Genomic DNA, 24,785 nt, shown 5'->3' on the forward strand with positions numbered 1-24,785 from the left:
ATTCAGCCAGATTTCAGGTGGTTCTGAATGATGGTTGTTGTGTATTTTAGTTGTAATTTTGATGTGGTTGTGGGAGGATGCAAGTGCCAGTGTTTTCCTTTGCCACTATCTTGTTTTCTCTCTGGTATATATCTCTTAGGACATTTCAAATCTTTTTTGAATTATTATGTGCTTAACTACATGAGTAAACAGAATGGGAGAGAGTACCACAAATGGGGCCAAAAGGCACTGGCACCCTTCAGTTGGCAATAGAAGGATGACGACATAATGGAGGAAATCAGGATTCCAGGCCAGGGCAGTAAATAGCAATGTAGTCTGGCTGCACAGCACAGGGAGGCCAGGCTGAGAACTAGGCCTCTGAAGTCCGGAGCGATGCTAAGACTTTGGTGTTCTCCAGTCACTTAACATAGAAATGCACTTGTCCCAGGTTCACTCTCTTGGGAGAAGCAGCTGGAGTTCATCAGAGCATCCCCTCACATTGGTGTTTGGGGCGTGGCCCCAGTTCTAAAGAGCAGTTGTGGCAGTGCAAATGGAAAGTAAAAGAAAATTTGCAAAGAAAGAAAATGTACACCTTATTGGCACACTCATTATTATGGATGAAGAGAGGGAACTCAAAAATCTCTAACTTTGGGGGATCCATCGGGAAAAAAGGAGACATGTAAAACTTTAGACAATAAAAAAAAAATCTCTGGCTTTATTCAGTAAGTGCTGGAACCCAGGTCAGAAAAGAGAAGGAAGGAGAAGATAATTACTTAGAGATGATGAGTTAGGTTTTATGAAATTGATTTAGGACATAGATAATCAAGTGGAGATATTTTTAGTCCACTGGGAATATATACTAGAGCTAGAGTCAAAGATCCAGGTTGGTGATATGTTGATTTGAGAGCTATTAACATTAAAATGATAGCTGCATCCATGAAGGGAAAAAACATTCCCTGGTGAAGTGCAGAATCAGAAGACCAAATTAAAAACCCTGTGGATAAAGCTAGGATGAGGGCTTTGGAGGAGAAACAGATACCAGTGATAATGAAAGGAGAATTAATTAATAAAGAAGAAAACATCATTGACTGGCTTATTTCACTTAGCATAATGCTCTCCAGTACCATCCATGCCGTTGCAAATGGTAAGAGTTCCTTCCTTTTTACAGCAGCATAGTATTCCACATGATCTCATTCATGGATAATAGAGACCATTATAAACTTTTGAACAATAATAGATACAGAGGCAGAGCTGCCTCAAACAGATTGTCAAACTGCAGCGGGAAGGCCGGGGAGGGTTGGGGGGGCAAGAGGGAAGGGGGGTAAGAGATCAACCGAAGGACTTGTATGCATGCATATAAGCATAACCAATGGACATAACACACTGGGGGGTAGGGGAGGCTAGGGGACTGTCAAGGGCGGGGGGGGGGGGGAAGGACACATATGTAATACCCTTTGTAATACTTTAAGCAATAAAAAATAAAAAAAAATAAAGAAGAAAACATCAAAGTATTATTGCCATAGAAGGCAAGAAACAACACAAATTTCAAGTAGCAATATTAATTTTTAAGAGTAGGAGATGCCAAAATACTAGTAAATGAGATGAACAGTGAAAGTACTAGTGGGTTTACTAAGGAAGCGAGCACTGTTGCCCTATGAACAGTGGGGCAAAGACACATAACCCAACCCTGAGGAGCCTTCGCCAGTCTCTTCTCATATCTTTGAATCTTTATTAGCTTGCTTCACAAAGGAAATATGTTTTTAGTATTCTAATATCATATTGCAACCTACTGTCTTGTAATAACTGACTCAAAAATCTCAGTCTTAATGTCTCAGGAATTATGGGGAGATGAGTAAAATCTAGAGTCTAAAATCTAATTACCATGAAATATTCTAATTATGGGTTAAAAATATGATAGGAAGTAAATATAAATGTATTTATCCAGGAACATGATACTCCTTATTTTCACCATTAAGAAACTCCATGTCATCAGAATGCTTACCTTCTCTATCTTGAATTGTGAGCAGGTCTGATTGAAAGCATCTGCCACTTTGCTGTATTCTGGTTGGCCAGGCTGTAGCTCAAACAGACAGACACGCTGCTGCTTCATATCACTCCAGTGTCCAGGGATCTCAACTGCAAAGTAGACATCTGAGGACACTCCGCATGCAGGAAGGCTCATCTACACAGTCCCCGCCCCCCCGGTATGCTTCAAAAAACCAAATAGCACGTGTGTTCTTCTTTTACAATCTCCTGATTCAATGTATTCAATACATTTCTTATATTTCTAGGAGAATGTTTTTCAAAGCATGGACCACAGAACCAACTGTAATGCTTATTAAAACACACACACACGCACACACGCACACGCACACACGCACACGCACACACACCGATCAATTCAAAATCTCTGAGAGACAGAACCTGTGTCCCTGCATCTTCACAAGTTTTGGTCATGCCCAGACTGGACTGCATATTCTGCTCGGTCTCCAATCTGTCATAATTCAATAATTTAACAATCAATTATTCCCTGCGATATTTTAAATAGTCGCTATTCTCCTGTTTACAAATGCATGGATTTTTCCTAGAGCTCCCACCACAAGGCCGTCCACATCTGTTCTTTTCTTATTCTTCACAACATCCTTAAGAGTTGAGTGGGTGGTGGGTTTTGCTTTGTGGCAGGTTGTGGGGGCAGCTCCACCTCCTCTTCTGCTAAATGTAATTTTATTCTTGAGTTCTCATTGCCCCAGGGTTGCTCAAGGTGTGAGGAATTCATTCACACTGATCTCCCAAAAGATGAAGAGAAGGTACTGAAAGGGAAGCCATTTTTACTAGTTTTCAGTGGGGGACTTCTGTGGTTGGAAGTCTGTCTCACCTCTATATGAGACAAGCATTCCCTTCGCAGAAGCAGATCCAGTCAGAGAATCTGAGGCTGCTTCCTCTGTGTGTCTAGGAACTTTATTTTCGGGGCAGAGGAAGCAGTGACTGCTGGGAGACCCTGCAGGCTCTGGGGCCTCTCTGGGTACCAACCACAGAGGCAGAAACCCCATTTTCTGACCAGGCTGTCTTCTCCCTTTTGTTCTAAATAAAACCTTGGGCCACGTTTCTTTAAAGCCCATGGTGTCCCTCTCCGGACTGAAGCAGCCATTACCTCCCAGAAGAACTGGCTCTAGGAAGCTTGTGAACTACAAAAAGGCAAGGTTTGGCAATGTTACCACTAAGATGGTCATCCTCAGGATGTTGGGCTCCCCCAGGCTATATTTTCCCAACCTTAATGTAAACTCCGTAAGTTTTCCATTTTAATGCATAAGAGTTACTTGAATTCTATCGACTTGACTACAATGTTGATAGACGTACAAAATAGTGTTAAGCCCAAAGTAAGTGTAAAATAGTGGATAACAAGCATGAAAGTTTAACTCACCTTGAGGTTTCATAATGCGCTGAATTTGTAAACTGTGTCCATTTGCACCTGTAGCAATGCATGTTTTCACATCCACTGTGTAGTTCTGATTATTAATTTGGACATCAACTGTTTTTCCCTGTTTTTTTCTTGCCTCCTCCAATTTCATATTGGTCATTTTGTCAAAACTACGAAAAGTGTTATTGTCATCATATTGCCATTCTACAAACTCAGTGATATAATCTGCTCTGGATTCCTGCTCTTTGGCTGATCTAACTGTCTTGATCATCTCCTCAACTGCATTTCTAGCCTGTTCCACATCTCTGCTAATCCCTGAAACCTTAATCAAAGGTTTCTGATGGTCCAGTTCCACCAAAATATTCAAGTCCTTCTGCAGCTTATTCAATTCCTGATATTCCTTTTCATCAAAGTCTTTGATACATTCCTCTTCACTACTGTAAAGACTCTGTTCCTTTTCCATCAGATTCTGTAGGCAGGAGAGGGCGTTTTGTACAGATGTTTCATTTTCACCACACACCTGAAAAATTGCTGATTCTGTTTTCTTCTCCAAAACCAAAAGCTTTTGTTTGGGGGAAGGTTGCTTTGAGAAGCCGAAAAATGCTAAAACAGAAACACAAGGGAATGCAACAATTGTTTTGGATTTAAAAAGAAAAAGAATGTTTAGCTATTAGCTATTTCTCCCTTTCTTTCTCCTTTCCTCTGTTCCTCCCTCCCTACCTTCTTTCCTTCTTTTTTCTTTTATACTTGCCGTGCTGCATATCACATTTCTAAGACTTATTAATCTTATAATTGCAAGTGTGTACCTTTTGACCACTTTCACCCATTTTGCCCACCTACCACCACCCCCACCTTTGACAACCACCAATCTGTTCTCTGTATCTGAATTCAGGTTTTTTTAGATTCCACAGGTTAGACTTATTATACATTATTTGTCTTTCTCTGTCTGACATTTCATTTAGCATAATGCCCTCAAGGTCCATCCATGTTGCTGCAAATGACACGATTTCCTATTTTATGACTGAATAATATTCCATCATCTATGCAAGATTAGGCAAAAGTAGGTTTACAGTTGTCCATATGGAAAATCTATACATATAAAAGCCTAAGTGACTATTACAACCAGATGACCGGCCTGTAGCTATGACATGCACTGACCATCAGGGGTCAGTGCACTCCCACAGCCAAGCTCTCATGACCAGCCAAACTCCCGCAGCCCCAATCGCCGGCCAGGCCAAGGGACTACACCTGTGCATGAATTCGTGCACCTGGCCTCTAGTAATACAATAATTTATAAATAGTTATACAAGAATAAACTCAGTTTCACATACTCACAACTATAAACCTACTTTTTCCCATCCCTGTATATACCACATCTTTATCCATTTATTTTGCCAATGTTGTTGTTTCCCTGCCTTGGCTATCTCAATACTGCTTTAATGAAATATGGGCAGCAGATATCTTTTAGAGATAATGATTTCATTTCCTTCAGATAAATACCCAGAAGTGTAACTACTGGATCATGTGTTAGTTATATTTTTAATTTTTTTAGGAAAAAAATATCGGCCTTTCCAGTTTACATTCCCAGTGCACAAGGATTCCGTTTTCTCCACATTTTTGTCAACACTTATTTTTTGACTTTTCCATAATATCATTCTAATATGTGTGAAGTGATATCTCATTATTATTTTTATTTGCATTTCCCTGATGATTAGTGATGCTAAGCACCTTTTCATGTACCTCTTGGCCATTTGTATATCGTCTTTGGAAAAAATATGTCTATTCATATCCTCTGTGCATTTTTAAATTGGATTGTTTGGGTTTTTTCTATTGAGTTGTATTGAGTTCTTTATGTATTTTTTATATTTTCCCCTAATCAGGTATATGACTTGCAAATATTTTCTCCCATTCAGTAGAAAAATATTGATGGTTTTCTTTGCTCTACAGAAGCTTTTCTGTTTGATATATTCCCACTTGTTTATTTTTGCTTTTGCTGTGTGTGTTTTTGGTGTCAAATCCAAAAAATTATTGTCAAGACTGATGTTAAGAAGCTTACCCCTTATGTTTTCTTTTAGACATTTTATGGTTTCAGGTCTTACATTCAAGTCTTTAATCTATTTTGAGTGGATTTTTGTGTATGGTGGAAGATAGTGGCCAGTTTCATTCTTTTGCATGACTGTCCAGTTTCTCAACAACATTTATTTTAGCAGTAGAGGCCTGGTGCACAAATTCATGCACAGGTTGGGTGCCTTGGCCTGACTTTCTCACCCAGTCCTGATCAGGACCAATCTGGGCCGGCCTCTGTGGGGGAGGGACCTCAGGAGCTTGCCCTTGGGAGCGCACTGACCACGAGGGGGCAGTTCCTGTGCTGAGCATCTCCCGTGGTGGTCAATGCGTGTCATAGTGACTGATCAACCAGTCATTCAGTCGACCAGTTGTAACGGTCACTTAGACTTTTATTTATATAGATATGTGCTATTGAAGTAGGTGCCCAACACTATTTATTAAAGAAACTACCCTTCCCCCATTATATATTCTTGGCTCTTTTGTTATCAATTAATTGATCATATATACATGGGTTTCTTTCTGGGCTCTCTATTCTCTTCCATTGATCTATGCTTCTGTTTTTATACCAATACCCTACTGTTTTGATTACTGTAGCTCTGTAGTATACTTTCAAATCGGGAATTGTAATGCCTCTACCTTTTTTATTCTTTCTCAAATTGCTTTTGCTATTTGGGGTCTTTTGTGGTTCCATACAACTTTACAATTGTTTGTTGTGTTTCTGAGAAAATTCCATTGGAATTTTGATAGGGATTGCACTGAATCTGTAGATTGCTTTAGGAAGAATGGATAGTTTCACAATGTTAATTCTTACAATACGTGAGCACATAATATCTTTGCATTTATTTTGTCTTCTTCAATTTCTTTTATCAGTGTCTTATCAATTTTACCTTCTTGGTTAAATTTATTCCTAGATATTTTATTCTTTTTGATACAATTGTAAATGGAATTGTTTTCTTAATTTTTCTTTCTGATAGTTCATTAACGATTAGCCGATTCAAGGCAGACAGAAAAGGACAAATACCATAAGATCTCACTTACAGCCCTAGCTGGTTTGGCTCAGTGAATGGATCATCGGCCTGAGGACCTAAGGGTCCTGGGTTCAATTCTGGACAAGGGCACATGCCCAGGTGGTGGGCTCGAACCCAGTAGGGGCGTGCAGGAGGCAGCTGATCCATGATTCTCTCTAATCATGAATGTTTCTATCTCTCTCTCTCCCTTCCTCTCTGAAATCAATAAAAATATATATTTTTAAAAATCACACTAAAAAAGCTAAAAAAACAACATCTCACACTCATAGAAAAAAAAGAGATCACATTTGTGGTTACCATAGGTGGATTGGGGGAAGGGGAAATTGAAAAAAGAGGTCAAATGTGCAAACTTCCAGTTACAAGATAAATAATGACCCAGGATATAATGTACAGCATGATGACTATAGTTAACACACCTGTATAATATATATGAAAGCTGTTAATTCTAAGAGTTCTAATCACAAGGAAATAAAATCATTTTTCTTTCTCTGTTTAAGACATGTATGAGATGATGGATACTAACTAAACATATTGCAGTAACATATGTAAAGTCAACCATTATGCAGTACACCTTAAACAGTGACATATATCAATTATATATAAATAAAACCAGGTGAAACTAATAAACGACCACAAAAAATAATGTACAATTTTAGCTATTTCTCATATGACCTCAACATCACGAACATGCATTTCATAAAAATCAACAACTCACATGCAATTTTAGACATTATAGACTGTGAGGGAGCCTGAGCACCTTCTCTTTTTTTCATGTTGGCACAAAAAACATCCATTATTTGAGGCTGAAAGATAACAACTTTAACTTTTTTCACGGACTGGACTAGTCCTTTCTGGATAAAGTCTTCAATGGCATCCATCATGGCTTCAGCAACCTTATCTGTGTCTTGTTGAGCTTGTCCTAGAAAGGCATATAAAAATGACTAGAAAAATAAAGACATAATTGGAGAAGGCTGAGGAATAAATTAGGGATTCCAATTCTCAGAGAATGCATCCACACACCCCAAATTTTTCATCTCCATCGACTTTTCTAAGAATCCATCAGCAAACACTTTTTTGTTTGTTTTGTTTTGTTTTTTTATTGCTTAAAGTATTACAAAGGGTATTACATATGTATCCATTTTATCCCCCCGCCCTAGACAGCCCCCTAGCCTCCCCTATCCCCCAGTGTCTTATGTCCATTGGTTATGCTTATATGCATGCATATAAGTCCTTTAGTTGATTTCTTACCCCCCTACCTCCTGCCCCCCAACCCTCCCCGGCCTTCCCGCTGCAGTTTGACAATCTGTTTGAGGCAGCTCTGCCTCTGTATCTATTATTGTTCAAAAGTTTATAATGGTCTCTATTGTCCATGAATGAGTGAGATCATGTGGTACTTTTCCTTTATTGACTGGCTTATTTCACTTAGCATAATGCTCTCCAGTTCCATCCATGACGTTGCAAATGGTAAGAGTTCCTTCCTTTTTACAGCAGCATAGTATTCCATCGTGTAGATGTACCACAGTTTTCTAATCCATTCATCTACTGATGGGCACTTAGGCTGTTTCCAGATCTTAGCTATGGTGAATTGTGCTGCTATGAACATAGGGGTGCATATATCCTTTCTGATTGGTGTTTCTGGTTTCTTGGGATATATTCCTAGAAGTGGGATCACAGGGTCAAATGGGAGTTCCATTTTCAGTTTTTTAAGGAAACTCCATACTGTCTTCCATAGTGGCTGCACCAGTCTGCATTCCCACCAGCAGTGCACAAGTGTTCCTTTTTCTCCACATCCTCTCCAGCACTTGTCGTTTGTTGATTTGTTGATGATAGCCAGTCTGACAGGTGTGAGGTGGTACCTCATTGCTGTTTTGATTTGCATCTCTCGGATGATTAGTGACTTTGAGCGTGTTTTCATATGTCTCTTGGCTTTCTGAATGTCCTCTTTTGAAAGGTGTCTATTTAGGTCCTTTGCCCATTTTTTGATTGGATTGTTTATCTTCTTTTGTTAAGTTGTATGAGTTCCCTATAAATTTTGGAGATTAGGCCCTTATCAGATATGTCATTGGCAAATATGTTTTCCCACACAGTGGGTTTTCTCGTTGTTTTGTTGATGGTTTCTTTTGCTGTGCAGAAGCTTTTTATTTTGATGTAGTCCCATTTGTTCATTTTTTCTTTAGTTTCAAGTGCCCTAGGAGCTGTATCAGTGAAGAAATTGCTTCGGCATATGTCTGAGATTTTGTTGCCTTTGGATTCTTCTAGAATTTTTATGGTTTCCTGTCGTACATTTAAGTCCTTTATCCATTTTGAGTTTATTTTTGTGTATGGTGTAAGTTGGTGGTCTAGTTTCATTTTCTTGCATATATCTGTCCAATTTTCCCAACACCATTTATTGAAGAGACTATCTTGGCTCCATTGTATGTTCTTGCCTCCTTTGTCAAATATTAATTGAGCATATTGGTTCGGGCCGATTTCTGGGCTCTCTATTCTATTCCATTGATCTATATGCCTGTTCTTGTGCCAGTACCAGGCAGTTTTGAGAACAGAGGCTTTGTAATACAACTTGATATCTGGTATTGAGATCCCACCTACTTTGTTCTTTCTCAGGATTGCTGCAGCTATTCGGGGTCTTTTTTTATTCCAGATGAATTTTTGGAAAGTTCGTTCTAGATCTCTGGAGTATGCCATTGGTATTTTAATGGGAAGTGCGTTGAATTTATAGATTGCTTTGGGTAGTATGGACATTTTAATGATGTTGATTCTACCAATCCATGAACACGGTATGTTCTTCCATCTGTTTATGTCTTCCTCTATATCTTTTTTCAATGTCCTGTAGTTTTCTGAGTAGAGGTCTTCTCCCTCTTTAGTTAAGTTTATTCCTAGGTAGCTTAATTTTTTTGGTGCGATGGTAAACGGGATTGTTTTTATAATCTCTCTTTCTGAAAGTTCACTATTGGTGTATAGAAATGCCTCAGATTTCTTGGGGTTAATTTTGTATCCTGCTACATTGCCAAATTCATGTATTAAGTCTAGTAGCTTTTTGATGGAATCTCTAGGGTTTTGTATGTATAATATCATGTCGTCTGCAAATAAGGACAGTTTTACTTCCTCTTTTCCAATTTGGATGCCTTTTATTTCTTCTTCTTGCCGAATTGCAATGGCTAACACTTCCAGTACTATGTTGAACAGGAGTGGTGAGAGGGGGCATCCCTGTCTTGTTCCTGTTCTTAGGGGAAATGGTGTTAGTTTTTGTCCATTGAGTATGATGTTGGCTGTGGGCCTGTCATATATGGCTTTTATTATGTTGAGGTATGATCCTTCTACTCCCACCTTGCTGAGAGTTTTTATCAAAAATGGGTGTTGAATTTTGTCAAATGCTTTTTCTGCATCAATTGATATGACCATGTGGTTTTTTTCTTTCAATTTGTTTATGTGATATATCACGTTTATTGATTTGCGGATATTGTACCATCCTTGCATCCCTGGGATAAATCCTACTTGGTCATGGTGTATGATCTTTCTGATGTACTGCTGGATCCGATTTGCTAAGATTTTGTTGAGGATTTTGGCATCTATGTTCATGAGGGATATTGGCCTGTAATTCTCTTTCATTGTGTTGTCTTTACCTGGTTTTGGTATTAGGGTGATGCTGGCTTCATAGAATGAGCTTGGAAGTGTTCCTTCCTCTTGAATTTTTTGTAGTAGTCTGAGGAGGATAGGTTTTAGTTCTTCCTTGAATGTTTGGTAAAACTCCCCTGCGAAGCCGTCTGGTCCTGGGCTTTTGTTTGCTGGAAGCTTTTTGATGACTGCTTCAATTTCTTCCAAGGTTATTGGCCTGTTGAGATATTTAGATTCTTCCTGATTGAGTTTTGGAATGTTGTATTTTTCTAGGAATTTGTCCATTTCCTCCAGGTTGTCTAGTTTGTTGGAGTAAAGCTGTCCATAGTATTTTTTAACAATCATTTGTATTTCTGTGGGGTCTGTTGTTATTTCGCCTCTATCGTTTCTGATTTTGTTTATTTGGGTCCTCTCTCTCTGCTTCTTGGTGAGTCTGGCTAGAGGTTTGTCAATCTTGTTTATCCTTTCAAAGAACCAGCTCTTGGTTTCATTGATTTTCTGTATTGTTTTTTTGGTCTCTATGTCATTTATTTCTGCTCTAATCTTTATTATCTCCTTCCTTCTGCTCACTCTGGGGTTTTCTTGTTGCTCTCTTTCTAATTCTTTGAGTTGTAGAGTTAGATGATTTACTACCATTTTTTCTTGTTTTTTGAGATAGGCCTGTAGAGCTGTCAACTTCCCTCTCAGGACTGCTTTCATTGTATCCCATAGGTTTTGGATTGTTGTGTTTTCACTGTCATTAGTTTCCAGGATGTTTTTAATTTCTTCTTTGATCTCATTGGTAACCCAATCAATATTTAATAGCACGCTATTCAGCTTCCAGGTGTTTGAGTATTTTGGGTTGTTTTTATTGTAGTTTATTTCTAATATTATGCCATCGTGGTCTGCGAAGATGCTTTTTATGATTTCAATCTTCTTGAATTTGGGGATACTTTGCTTGTGACCCAATATATGGTCTATTTTTGAATATGTCTTATGAGCATTTGAGTAGAATGTATATTCCCTGGCTTTGGGATGAAGTGTTCTGAAGATGTCTATTAAGTCCATCTGATCTAGTGAGTCATTTAGGATTGCTGTATCTTTGCTGATTGTTTGTTTAGAGGGCTTATCCAGTGCTGTCAGTGGTGTATTAAACTCTCCTACTATGATCGTATTGTTGTCGATCTCTCCTTTGATATCTTCCAGGAGAGCAAACACTTTTGAAGCCCTAGATGCAGTGGAGAGTTCTTGTTCCAGGATGTAAAGACGCCAACAGCACAACAATGAAAAAAGGAAATCTAACTTTTGATGTCTGATGTTCATATTTGCTCTATTTAGTGGAGTCCAGCTCATTGTGTTTCTCTGTGTTTCCAAGCACAGTTAATCTTTCTTTGCTCACTAGTGTTCTCAAAACATCCAAAGTAAAAGATACTAATACATATTGAATTATCATGCTCTTTAAAGACAACAATTCTTGTTTTGCTTAATCATCAACTGACTTTACAATGTATCCTTTTTCTTTGAGGACTTGATTTAAGCTACGATAATTTAGTAAGATGTCTAGAGCTCTAAGCTTTTGTTATTATATATAATTTTTTACATGCAAGTTATGTTGAACCTCCAGGAAGTCTTTCTTCCCACACTTGGTGAGATTTTAGCTGATTAGCAGGATTTAAGGTTGCCACCTGAGCAGGTCATCTCCTAAATAAGCATGCTCCATACCTTTTTTCCTTCAGCTTAATGCCTTGGTAAGATCATAGCAAGTTCCTTGAAAATTCTCATAAAAAACCATGGAAGCAGTCCCATCTGAACAGCAGCTGTCACACTGGGTGGGGGAAGAGCAGGTAACAGTGTAGAAGTCCCCTGACAAACCTTGTGTGATAGACTAAGGGCCCACTAGGTTTATCCCCATCGATGGTGCCCACCATTACTGCAGAAATAAGAGTAGACCTCTGTGACTTGGCTCTGTAGACGATTGTGGGAGTGTAGACAAACCCCAAATAAAACTAACCAAGAAGGTTTGCTCAGGTTTTTTGCTTTTGTTTTTAATTAGATGAGCAGGGAAAGAGGGAATTTCTCCTTTGCAAAGCTGTGGCTATCTCATGATATTTGGAAGAATTTAAATCGGAGTGTTTAGATATAGTCACTCACTTTCAACAAATATTTAATGTGTCCCATCAAAAGCTAGATGCTCATCTAGGCACTTAGGACACCATGCATATAATATGTAAAAGACAAATGGTGTTCAATAGGTGAAGTATGGAAAACTGAAGGAAAGCCTAGAACTGTGTAATAGGGGTGTGATATGTGCAACCTCACCTGGTGTGCTCAGGGAAATAGATCAGTTTTTGAGAAAAATAAGTCTGCAGGGCCTCCCATACCAGTGGGGTTGGGGGCATAGGAGGCACTTGAGCAGAGAACCCACGTCTAGATAGAGGCTATAATAAAAGTTTAAGCAAAGACAAGAGCTAAATAAAAAGGGGACCAGAGCAAGGAGATATTTAGGAAATAAAGTCAGGAGGACCTAGGGACCAACTACCTGTATACCTGGCCTGTGTACCTGACCTAATGTACCTTCTTCTGCCACCTACACATCTTCATGTGTATATCATGGGCACACAGTACTGCGGTTGTTTGTTTACATGTCTGTCTCACAATGAGCTAGGTGGTTCTTGTGGACTGAATGCTTTTCTTAGTCATCTTTCTGTCCTCCACGCCTGAGCACGGTGCCTGGCACATGGCAGTCACTCAGAAAACATTTAATCAAACTAATTAATAAACTAATAAACATGGGAGTGATAAAGAAGGTAGAGTCAAGGATTCTAAATAGAAAGTGATATAATCAGAGATATAACAGCAGGTAAGTTTTCTAGGAGAGAAGACAGTGAATCGGGTTTGGAGTTTTCATTGAACTTGAGGTGCCTGCAGGAATCACTGACCACCCATTCTCTCCCTGAGGGCAAATATCTGTAGGTACTAGGTAGAGGGCTTCCTTTATGGCCAGAAGCTGTCTACATCCCTCCCAGTCAAACTCAAATCATAAACACCACTAAGAGAGAAAGCGTCCCCATCCATTAGTCTAAGGACCAACTCAGGTGGTGATAGAGATAGGCAAAGAAGACAAGCAAAGAGAACCGGCTAAATTGCAGGTTCAGAAATTGACAAGGATGGGTAACTTTTTTGAGGCTAAACTTCTGGAGGGCCTACCAGGCCAGTGCAGACATTCAAACTTAGATTCCTGAGCAATGGAATGATCAATCCAGGGCTGAGTGGTCCCTTTCTGGAACAGGTCAACTCCATTCCACTTCAAGCCTGAGGGAATTTGCCTCCCCTAACCAGCTCTCTTAAGGGACACCAAGCAAAAATTTCTAATCAATGCATAGAACTCAGATTTCTGGGAAAGAGTTCAAAGAGCATAACCTTAGTAATCATAAACCCAAAGCACATCTTTCTATATGGAGAATCAATCACACAATCATTATATAGTTAGAGGGAAACAGGAAACTTGAAAGAGGCAAGAAAGGCTGAGAAGAGAAAGGTGACGAGGTGAGGTGAGTTTCTGACCCATTAGAACCCACTGGGTTAAGGTGATTAAAAGGTTTCTGTGCAGAAATGCCCTAAGGCCAACCTGCACAGCCACTGCTCAAGAGCTGAGAGAAGAGGCTTGGCAATGCTCATCTGGGAGTCAGTTAGAGGGAGGTGGGAGGCGATGCACTGATGTTCTCCATAGAGAGGGAATGGAGGGGAAGGTTAAGTACTAAATAAGGGGGGATATGGAAGAGATGGAAAAAGAGACAAAAACAGGTGAAAAGAGAAGGAGGGATGACCATTCTTTCTCTTTGCTCCTTTCCCTTCCTCTCTCTTTCCTTCCATATTAGAGAGCAGATGTCTTGCTCATTCCCTCAGTGAGTGCCTTGGGGTGAGGAAGCTGCCCTTACTCAGACTCAGCATCAACTACATTCAAGTCAGTAGGAAATCAAAGGGAAAAGGGACACCTAAGAATTTAGCCTTGAGAGGCTACCAACCTGTCCCAATGGCTGGGAGGCAAATGGTTGAGTGATTCCGTTTTTCACACTCTTGCAAAACACAGGTAACTGATCTCTTGACATCAGCTCCACCAACGACATGAATAATATTCTTGCACTTCAGAGATCCACCACCAGTAATTATATAACCATCGTTGTGCTGTTTTGCTAAGAAACACAAAACAAAAAGATGCAAAGTCAGACGCTGAACCTACTCTCTGATTGTTTACAAAGCAAAATGTCTGCTTTGTCAAATAAAGTGTTTTACGCCAATAAGAGACTCCTGAAACACTACCTCTGATGAATCTGTCTCGTTTACCTTCTCTTTTTAGCCATGATCTCACTTTTCACTCCTCTTCATTTCTAATTCTCTATGAGTGGAATTCTTTAGTAACATGTATGATTTTAAGATTAATATGTTGTCTCCCTCTCCACAGCCTCCCACATTCAGCCTTCCACTTATACTTTATTTTAGCACAGAAAAACAGCATTGTGCCTTACCTAGGCGAGAACATTCTATTTCCACAGTTTGTCCAGCCTTTTCCAAAATTGCTTTGGAGACCCCTACATGAGAACATCAACATATTTACAAACATGAATAAAAAATTAGATCACAATGATTGCCTCATTATCTAAAGGCTTTCCCCATTATTAAAGGAATCATACATTACAACCTGGGCATTTTTGATCAAAAAAAGAAAAATTCAGGAAATAACGGTTACCAATTATAGGAAACCATGTCAAAATAATTTTAAAATTATTAATTCATATTACTAAGCCTAAGTTGTAGAAACCAGTTTTCCTATAGCAACTGCGGAATAGTTTCGTTAAAGAAACCCTCCTTCAAGGGATCTACTGTGACCATTACTGTAGCAAAAGTCCTACAAGTAAAGTACCTGCTTTGTGATCAAATGTCTTTGTTGTTGAATTCACAATCACATCTGCCGCTTCTTTAGCAATATCTCCAGTGGCCACCTGGAAGATGATGGGGCCAATTTTCATTTCGTGCACTCCTGAAGCAGGGATGGTAACAGTCCCATACAAACCTGAGAAGAAAAAAGAAATGGAGTTAATAATTAAGTTAACAATAGCAAGAATGACTTCAATCTCATGCTCCTCGCATGTGGCCCTCCCATACAGTACTTTTCATCGTCTCCATACCAAACCCTGTATCTCTGGCCTTCAATATGGTCCTGACCCTTAGCCCCAAGGATGGTATGTTTCTGAAAAAGCATTATAAAATACTAGTGCCCTGGTGCACAGATTCATGCACATTGAAAGGAAATTAATTAGAAGGTGGTTGGCAGGCTGGACTGAGCGAGATGGGCCAGGCATACCCTGGAGCCAACCTCCTGAGGTCCCTTACAGCCCGGCCACACCTGGGGCAGCACTGTGACTTGAAGGGCATCTGCGGAGTGAGCGGGATCCCTCCGGGAGGTGGGGTCTCTCAGCCTGGCCTGCGAGGATCGGGCCAAAACCAGCTCTCCCACATCCCCCAAGGGGTCCCAGATTTTGAGTGGGCAGTTTTCGGGTGGCACACCCTGGAATCGGGCTCCCTCATCTCTGGTTCTAGGAACCACCACTGCCAAGTCAAGGCAGCTCCGCAGTTCCTGCATTGAGCGTCCGCCCCCTAGTGGTCATTACACGTCATAGCTACCAGTCGGACAGTCAGACGGTTGCTTACCTTTTACATATTTAGATAATACATATGAAACGTGGGCTTCTGGTGCTGGCCAAGGTGAAGTCAGCCCAAGAGAGCCTATCTCTCCAACTGACTACAACTAAGACAAGGGGCAAATTCAATATCTAGTAACTGAGGAAAAGTAAGCAACAGCAGGCAGATTGGGAAGGGGAGTCATAATCTGAAGAGGCAACCTGTAAAGAGGGAAGTTTTGAAATTTTCCTCTTTTCTCTCCCAACTTTGAACCAAGGGTAGCCCTACTTGTGGAACTGCATGAGCACAGGAAACAAAACTCTCAGAGCATCCCTGTCTTTGTGACCAGAGGATTGAGAAAAGGGGGCCCTGTGAGCTGAAGAGTATGGCAGGGATCTTCCTTATTTTCCATATATTTTTTTTGAGATCCAATTGAACTTTTTTTAGAAATTGGCACAGCTTCCATTGGAAAATGTATGTGTACATATACTTAATATTTTTTTGAATCAAATATTTTTTATCCTGATTTTTTTACATTATATACATTTTTTATTAATTAAGGTATTACAATTGTGTCCTTATACCCTCATTATACCCCCAGAACCCCCAGTCTTGCCCTCACCCTCGCCCCCTATTGTCTGCATCCATACTTATGCTTATATGCATGCATACAAGTCCCATGTTTGTTTTTTTAAAATCCAGGTCCTACCGGAAGGTGACCCCAGTTGCAGAACTCCATAGTGGCCCCACAAGGAGTTAAAGCTCTCAGGGTTCTGTATTTCTATCCAGAAGATCCATAGAAAGGGGCCCTTATGGTCTGAAAAGTGTACATGGCTGTGTGTGGGAAATACCTGTTATTTTTCCCTCTCTCTTCTTTTCTTTCCCAAGGACAACCCGGATCACACAAAGTTATGCGGCAACAGAACAGGCAACTTAAACTCCAAGAGAACACTGTCTCTCTGGGGAGAGGACTCAAAAATGGGCTCCTGCAAGCCAAGAGTGTGAGGGGAGTTCTGCTGAGGGGACAGCTGGAGAAGGTGGACTCAAGTTCTGTGACAAACGGGAATAAATCCTAAGCCCACCCTGGAGCTGCACATGGGGGAGCCGTCCCAAGCAGCACGGCAAAGGCTCGGAGAACTGAAGTGACATAGGAATGCTGCCCATAGAAGGTGAGATAGGATGTTAGGATGAACTTAACTGACTGACTGCCTGCTGAAACAATTACCACTTTCCAGGAGATTTTTAACAAGACCCAATTGTCACAACATAATAATGAAAATAACCAGTCTATTATCCCAAACTGCTTGTCATACAAAGAACGAAGAAAATGTGAGCAGTTCTCAAGGGTAAAGATACTCAATATAAATGGCTACTGTCAAGATGATTCAGATGTTGGACTTATCAAAGACTTTAAAGTGTCTACTATAAATATGCTCCCTGAGGTCAAAGTAAATATATTTGAATGATTGGAAATGATTTGGAATGAGTGGAAAAATAGGAGTCTCTGCAGAGAAATATAAATTATAAATTAAGAATCAAATGGACATTTTAGCACTTATAAATACAATATCTGACATTTTAAAGATTCATTGGATAGACTCAACAGTAGACAGAGAAATGAATCTGTGAACTTGGATGCAGATCAATAAAAAATATCCAATCTGAAAAACAGAGAAAAAAACATTAAAAGGAAAAAAAGAACAGATTCTTAGGGACTGGCAGGACACTATCAAAAGGTCTAATATTGATGTTATTGGAGCCCCCAGAGGAGATGAGAGACGAGTGCAGGAAAACTATTTGAATAAATGATTGAAAAAATCTCCAAATTTGATGGAAGACATACATATTGAGATTCAAGAAGCCTCAGAAAACTCCAAATAGGATAAAGCCAAACATGTAACAGCAAATTTGACAGAGAACAAGCATTTGGTTGGTATTGTCTCTTTAAATATATCTACTTCCAAAAACACAGGTCACATCATCCTTAGGAAATACTAGCCTCATCACTACTTAAAGCCCTCTGTACAGATTATCTAACTTGGATTGCTTAATCTTCCGCTCAAGATTGCACAATTGTGGCCAGTGTCTTGCATGCCCGGGTGTATGGAATATGATTTAATATCTCCTTTCTCACAAATAGATTTTTTTTCATAAAAATCATCACTGCCATCTTTCACTTATCATTAAGTAGTCATTTAATAACTAGAAATGATTTCTTAATTTAATATTTTTTCTGAACCCCAGAAAAGAACAACAAAATAAGAATGAAATAAATTTAGGAAATATGAAATTATATCTTTACTGAACCTTGTGTATTCTGAGTCTTGGCAATTTTGTCACTGATGAAATTTCCATTAGCTATTTTGTCAAATTCATCTGAAAATGCCTGGAAACACAAAGACAGTTTTGATTACTACAATCCTTAGTAGATAGACAAATTTTATTCATCACAGTTTATGATCATGCATGCACAAATACTGATGAGAGAACAATTCTCAAAGTATTGTTATTATCATTATATATTTTTAAAGTCATAAAAATACATATATTATTTCTACAAATGCATCCAATGAAAATTATAAAAATGAGAACAAAGATATAAATACAAAAATATTGATTAAAGTGCTTTTTATTAAAATCAAGAAGAAAATACAACAGTTTAAAATCCAATAGGGAAACGGTTAAATACATTTTAGTATACCCCTGTGTTAAAATATTTAGCAGCCATTAGGAATTGCATTTTCAAAGAGTAGTTAATGGAATAGGGAAATACTCACTTTACACTATTAAATGAAAGAAGGTTAACTTTAATTATATTATTATGACACCACTTTGCAAAGTACATATATATAGAAGACTAGAATGAAATATGACTAAAATAATTTATGCATTTTGCATTATTCAAAGTTTCTACAATGAATATATATTTCTTTCATATTCGGTAAGAGCAAGTAAGTTGTCAGTTATTAAAAATATAGTGTTAAGAGAAAGACCATCACAAGAACACAGATACTTCAGTTTTTAACTTCTTAATTGTACCACAAGAGGAATGGCTAGTGGAGTAGTGCATTTTGGAGCAAGAGGCTGTATTTTAGGTTTAATGAACTTATGAGTTCCATTTCTTTGCCTGGTAGTGACACTCCAAAATCATCACTATTTTGTAAACAAGCAACAGAGAATTTTGTTGGTAAAAAACAAAAAGTACCAAGTAACATCTTGGCTAAAAGGCTGATACAATAAAAGGACTGGAAGAGATTATAGACTGAGTGTGTCAGACTCATAGACATCCAGGGGCCAGGCAGGAAGCTACAAGTGTAAAGGTGAAGAATGTGACTCTGGAGGACTATACAGCACCTGCCATTCAGCCACAGCAAACTGTTCAGACAGAAACCCATACCCAATGGGTCAGAATGTTTGAAATTTTAGGTCACAGTGGACATCTGGAGTATTATGTGAAATGTTTGATTTTAAAATTTGATTCAAAAATTTTTAAAACTAGACCAAATAAAGCACATCTAGAGGCCATGTTCAGACCATGGGCTGCTGTTTTCAACCTCTGTTACCTCTAAACATCTCAATAAGATTTGTTGTTGTTTTTGTGTGTAAATATAACCAAAGTTTAACTGTCTTCAAAAGTCTTAAGTGAAAAAGTGTCACAGCCATGTACAGACAATCAATACTATTTCCAGTGGCAGTAAAGGTGTCTGCAGAGACTAATCCTTCTGAATACTTGCAGAGGAACCTGAGCCTTTAGGAAAGGAAACAGGGCCTGGGGTTGCACAGCAATAATGAAATTTGAAGGTTCAGGTCCATGTCATAGAACTCGCTCCCCTATTCACCCATTCAAAAACACTCAGCACTTTCTCTCTAATTTAGTTCATTTTATGTGTATAAATCTTATGCCTCTCAGAGTAATTATGATGTACAGGAGGGGAAGTATGTCCTACATACCCATCCCATGATCCACATCACCTTGTATAATGCAGATCATAGGAGGGGTTGTTCAAAAAGCACTTATTGACTAGAAATTACTATAGTTATTCAGACCAAATAAATGGACCATATTATCTTGGTCAGGTGGTTTGGTTGTCTGAATAAAATTTAGATTAGAATTGTTAGCTTCGTAAGAACGTAAAGGTAGTATTAGATTCAGGAAAAAATGAATGACCTAAAAATTCAAATGGTCCAACGATTCATGGATATCTGCTGGGTTGCTGGCCTTGATCTGATCATTTAATTCTTGCACTAGCATGGAAGTTTTCAAACATTTAATGTCATTTATTCTACTGGACTCTAAGGACTTGGAGGCAGGATAATGGCCTCTTAATAAATGCCTCTTGTTCTCCCATAATGTAGAGTCCAGCGGCTCACCCATAGCTGATGTTCAGCAAATGTGAGCTGGTCGATGAACTCTTTGACTTCTGGTACCAAATCTCCTATTCCAGGGGGTATGTGCTGAATTCATTCTTACCATATCCTGCAGTTGTATTTCATCCTGACAATCTCCTATTTATAGGACCACAACTGTGCTTGTATATTATGTACCACAGGCCCATTGCACAGAATTAGTGCACGGGTGGGGTGTTCCTCAGCCCAGCCTGCACCTCTCAAAATCCGGGACCCCTTGGGGAATGTCCAATTGCCAGTGGGATCAGGCCTAAACTAGCAGTCAGACATCCCTCTCTCAATCCAGGACCATTGGCTCCTAACTACTTGCCTGCCTTCCTGCCTGATCGCCCCGAACCACTCTGCCTGCCTGCCTGATCACTGCTAACCGCTCACGTGCCTGCCTGATCACTGCTAACCACTCACGTGCCTGCCTGATCACCCCTAACCGCTCGCCTGCCTGACTGACCACCCCTATCAGCTCAACTGCCTTCCCCATCGCCCCTATCCACCTGCCTGCCTGTCTGATCTCCCCTAAACGCTCGCCTGCCTGCCTGATTGCTCCTAACCGCACCTGCCTCGACCCCCACCACTACGGCTTCATCTGGAAGGACATGCAGAATGATGTCCGCAAGGTTGTTCGGCTGTCTGGTCTCATTAGCATATTATGCTTTTATTATTATAGATAAAAATTTCTGTGTTCATATGGAAGAAAATACTATTGATTCAAAGAAGGTTAAGGAACATGTCAACTCCACTGCAATATGTAGGCCTTGTTTGGATTCTGATTCAAACAAGCTGTAAAAACAAAACATTTATGTGACAGTTGTAAATTTGAACATTGACTTGATAATTGATGAAATAAAGGAATGATTGTCAATTTATTTTATGTGTGAAAGAGTACTGTGGTGGTGTTACTTTTTTAAGTGAAGGAAAACCCTTCTTTGTTTAAACAAAATTATGTTTTTATTGACTTGAGAGAGATAAGTGAAACAGCGATGAGAAAGAAAATTGATTGACTGTTTCCTACAGCCCCCTAAAAGAGATCAAGCCTGCAACCCAGGCATGGGCATTGACTGGGAATCGAACCTGCGACCTCACAATGCTCAAGCAATTGAGCCACACCACCCAGGGCCATGGTGTTGTTACTTTTTAAATTCCAATGTCTAAAATAAATACTGACTTGATTATGGATAAAATGTATATCTGGATTTGCTTCAAAATAATAGGGGACCCTGGCAAAGTGGTTTAGTTGGTTGGAGTGTCTTCCCATACACCAGAGGTTGTGGGTTGGGCACATACCTAGGTTTCAGGTTCAATTCCCAGTAAGTGTGCGTGCGATGTTTCTCACATCAGTATCTCTCTCTGATACTAACCATTAAAAATAAATAAATAAATTTAAAAATAGTATGGAAAAAAAGGGCAATAAAGGAGATAGAGATAAAACATATTTGCCATAGGTTGATAATTGTGAAGATGAGTGATGGTTATAAGGGAGTTTATTATACTATTTTGTTGATGTTTGTACATGTTTGAAGTTTTCCTAAATAAGAAGCTAATTGTTTTCTATTTCCATAACTTTGCTTGAAAATTACCGTGCTTCAACTAGCCTACAGTGCTACTTTACTTTCCTGCATGGGAAATACATAGAAGAAACAACCTGTTCGACCAAGAAGACATTGGATACCATTAGGGCTCAGTTGACAAAATAACCAGAAATGAGTGAAGCTGTACCTGAATATTTCCATGATCACTCGGGTGTAGCACAAAGCAAACCTCTTGTAAAGCTGTTGGTTGACTGTTGCTACTAAATTTGAACACTTCTGAAATGATCAATTCAGCAAAAACAGTCTTAGGAAACCCCAAATTGCCTGTTCCTATGGCTGGAAACGCAATTGAGTTTAAGGACAAGTTCTCAGTCATTTCCAAACATTTTCTGATTATGTCTTGCATGATCTGAAAAGTACAAAGCACATTCTTATACATTTTTGCCTAGAAATGGGAGTTAGGAAAAAAAATAATTTAGCAACTTTGTGATCTCTGTCTACTCCTTTTTGCTTTAAACAAAAAGCAGGCTAAGGGCAGTCAGAAGCAGAAAGAAAAATACAGGAAAAAGAAAAGAGAATGTAAGAAACCCTTCAAAAAGATTCACATGCACTTAGCAATGAAGGAAAGAATGAAAGCAACTACTGTTCTAATCCTTCATGCTCTTCCATTCTTCATGCCCTCACCTTACCTTCCTCATTAAAGATGTGCTATCTTTGCCCGGCCAGTGTGGCTCAGTGGTTGAGCATCGACCTATGAACCAGGAGGTCATGGTTCCATTCCTGGTCAAGGCACATGGCTGGATTGCAGGGTCGATCCCCAGTAGGAGGTCATGCAGGAGGCAGCCAATCAATGATTCTCTCTCACTGATGTTTCTATCTCTCTCTCTCCCTTTCCCTTCCCCTCTGAAATCAATTTTTTTTAAAAAAAGATTGCTATCTTCAATAACTCTTCCCTATCTTCAATAAATAGTCTTCAGGAGTAGTCAGCTATACTAAAAGAAAGGGTCATAATGAGGGAACCTGCCATGAATGTGATGTTATTGCAGAAAAGAAACAGGGTGCAATTATTGAAAAGAGAACAAAGGGGCACCCAATTTCCTGGAGAATTTAAAACCAGAACCCACCTTGAGTGAAGATGTGTCGCTATTGTTCCAGTTCGGAGGCACCACGTGAAGCACTTGATTGCATTGCAGATTACAACCAGTGGTTTGAAGAATCGTGCCCACGTCAACAGCTATCCCTTGTCCAGCTGCGTTCAATTCCTTCTGGAGATTTGGCCCAGCTTTTGCCAAGAGGGCCTTAGAAAGGGGCCCACTATTAAGGTTGAGCTCCCGAGGAATGGAGTTGACGACAACATCAGCCTAAAGACAAAACCAACAATTTGTTTCAAATTCTAACAAAAAGCATTCATCAAGGATTACTGTATTTGAGCCATTGGACTTGGCACAAGGGGGACAACTAAAGATGACTATTTCTGAAACACATACCACCCAAGACAATGTGTTATTAGATACTTATTTAAATTACACTTCAGGACAAAGAGAGCTATCAAAAAGTAGGATCACTGAAGGAGTCTAGAGGAAGTGCCATCGGTGGCCACTGAGGACACCCTGTGTGATGTGGGCCCTTTGGGAACAGTTGAAGCAGGCAAGGGGAGACGGGGAAATCATTCAGAAGGGGGAACACAGGCATGGTGGGTGTGAGCTGTTGAGCTGATACACAGCTTCTACAGCAAAATGGTGCAGCCAGGCCGGCAATGTTACCGTGGGGGTGGACTGCAGAGGACCTCAAGTGCCAGGCCCTCTGGACTTCCCGACAGACAGTGAGAAGCCATGGAGGCTTTTCCAGCAGGACATGTGAGCAGACTAATCAGCTAGAGTAAGACACCAAGAGAAGAGAGGGGAAGGAATGTGACTAAGTCATTTTCAAAGCTGTCCTGCATGGGTCCTGGACAAGCAACACATGGCAGGTACTGTGGCATCAGAACTCAAACATCTATGGGAGAAAAAGGAATGGAAGAAATCGCTTACTATTTAGTGTTCAAGATGGACAAGGAATGGAACATTCCAATTACTGACTAGGGGTCAAAAGAGTTTCTTGTTTATGTATTTGTTTTTTTAATGAGAAACTAAATCATTTTATAACATTTTTAAATAGTGCCTGAACAAATTCCAATCTTGCCTCTACCATTTGTTAGCTGTGAGAGTTGGGCGAATTACTTAGCCCCTCTAAGTCTCATTCCTTCTTCTCTTTGAGAAGAATAATAATCCTGGAATCTACCTCATGGCATTGAATGAGAAAATGCAACCCAAGCACTATGCTAAGTGCTTGGCTCATACTAAGTAATCATTGTTAGCAATTAGTCTTCTAATTATCATTTAAGATTTATACATATAAGGAAGAAGACCCACAGAATGGGAAAAAACATTTGCAAATCATAATCTGGTAAGGGACTTATATCCAAAATACATAAAGGATTCTTAAAATTCAGTCATAAAAAGATAACCCAATTGCCCTAGCTGGTTTGGCTCAGTGGATAGAGCATCAGCCTGTGGACTGAAGGTCCCAGGTTCGATTCCAGTCAAGGGCACATGCCCGGGTTGCAGGCTCCATCCTCAGTAGAGGGCATGCAGGAGGCAGCTGATCAAGGATTCTCTCTCACCATTGATGTTTCCAACACTTTCTCCCAAACCCTTCCTGTCTGAAATCAATAAAAATATATTTTAAAAAATAGATAACCCAATTTGAAAGTGGACAAAGGGTATGAATAGGTATTTCTACAAAGAAGATGGGCAAGTGGCCTTCCCTAGGTATCTCTTCCCCAGGCCTGCCCACAATCCTCAAAGGAAGGAAGGAACGTCTGGCACAGCAGGGGCTTCCAGGGCTATTTCCATTAGCTAGAGCCCGTGTTGAAGAGGTTGTTAAATATGATTTAAAAAAACACATGACCGCCCCGGCAGACCTACAATAACTGTCTGCACATAGTATCAGACCACTTCCAGGTGCGGATTCCACTTTCCTTCTCACAGCTTCTTACTGGTGCTGGGTGCTGATTGGCCCTCAACTCAGGCCTCCAGGCACAACTTG

The 24,785-nt window shown here is 39.7% G+C and overlaps 2 protein-coding genes across 3 annotated transcripts in view; both read right to left on the reverse strand.

Annotated features, from left to right (window-relative positions):
• Nucleotides 1–24,785, reverse strand: part of LOC132230338 (protein mono-ADP-ribosyltransferase PARP14-like) — a 249,519-nt gene that overhangs the window by 106,511 nt on the left and 118,223 nt on the right. The window lies entirely within an intron of this gene.
• Nucleotides 1–24,785, reverse strand: part of LOC132230337 (protein mono-ADP-ribosyltransferase PARP14-like) — a 157,323-nt gene that overhangs the window by 102,168 nt on the left and 30,370 nt on the right. Inside the window, exons 7-15 of one of the 2 annotated variants that reach the window (XM_059687655.1) lie at nucleotides 22,823–23,059; nucleotides 21,886–22,107; nucleotides 18,073–18,151; nucleotides 15,008–15,157; nucleotides 14,613–14,675; nucleotides 14,112–14,279; nucleotides 7,208–7,411; nucleotides 3,401–4,000; nucleotides 1,982–2,115 (exon numbers count right to left, since the gene is read on the reverse strand). The exons of the other annotated variant lie outside the window; for it this stretch is intronic. Of the exons in view, the coding sequence (XP_059543638.1) occupies nucleotides 1,982–2,115; nucleotides 3,401–4,000; nucleotides 7,208–7,411; nucleotides 14,112–14,279; nucleotides 14,613–14,675; nucleotides 15,008–15,157; nucleotides 18,073–18,151; nucleotides 21,886–22,107; nucleotides 22,823–23,059 (1,857 nt within the window). The remainder of the gene's footprint in view (nucleotides 1–1,981; nucleotides 2,116–3,400; nucleotides 4,001–7,207; nucleotides 7,412–14,111; nucleotides 14,280–14,612; nucleotides 14,676–15,007; nucleotides 15,158–18,072; nucleotides 18,152–21,885; nucleotides 22,108–22,822; nucleotides 23,060–24,785) is intronic. 2 annotated transcript variants of the gene reach the window in all.

Source organism: Myotis daubentonii, chromosome 3, assembly GCF_963259705.1.
Source record: "Myotis daubentonii chromosome 3, mMyoDau2.1, whole genome shotgun sequence".
NCBI classification, from domain to species: domain Eukaryota; kingdom Metazoa; phylum Chordata; class Mammalia; order Chiroptera; family Vespertilionidae; genus Myotis; species Myotis daubentonii.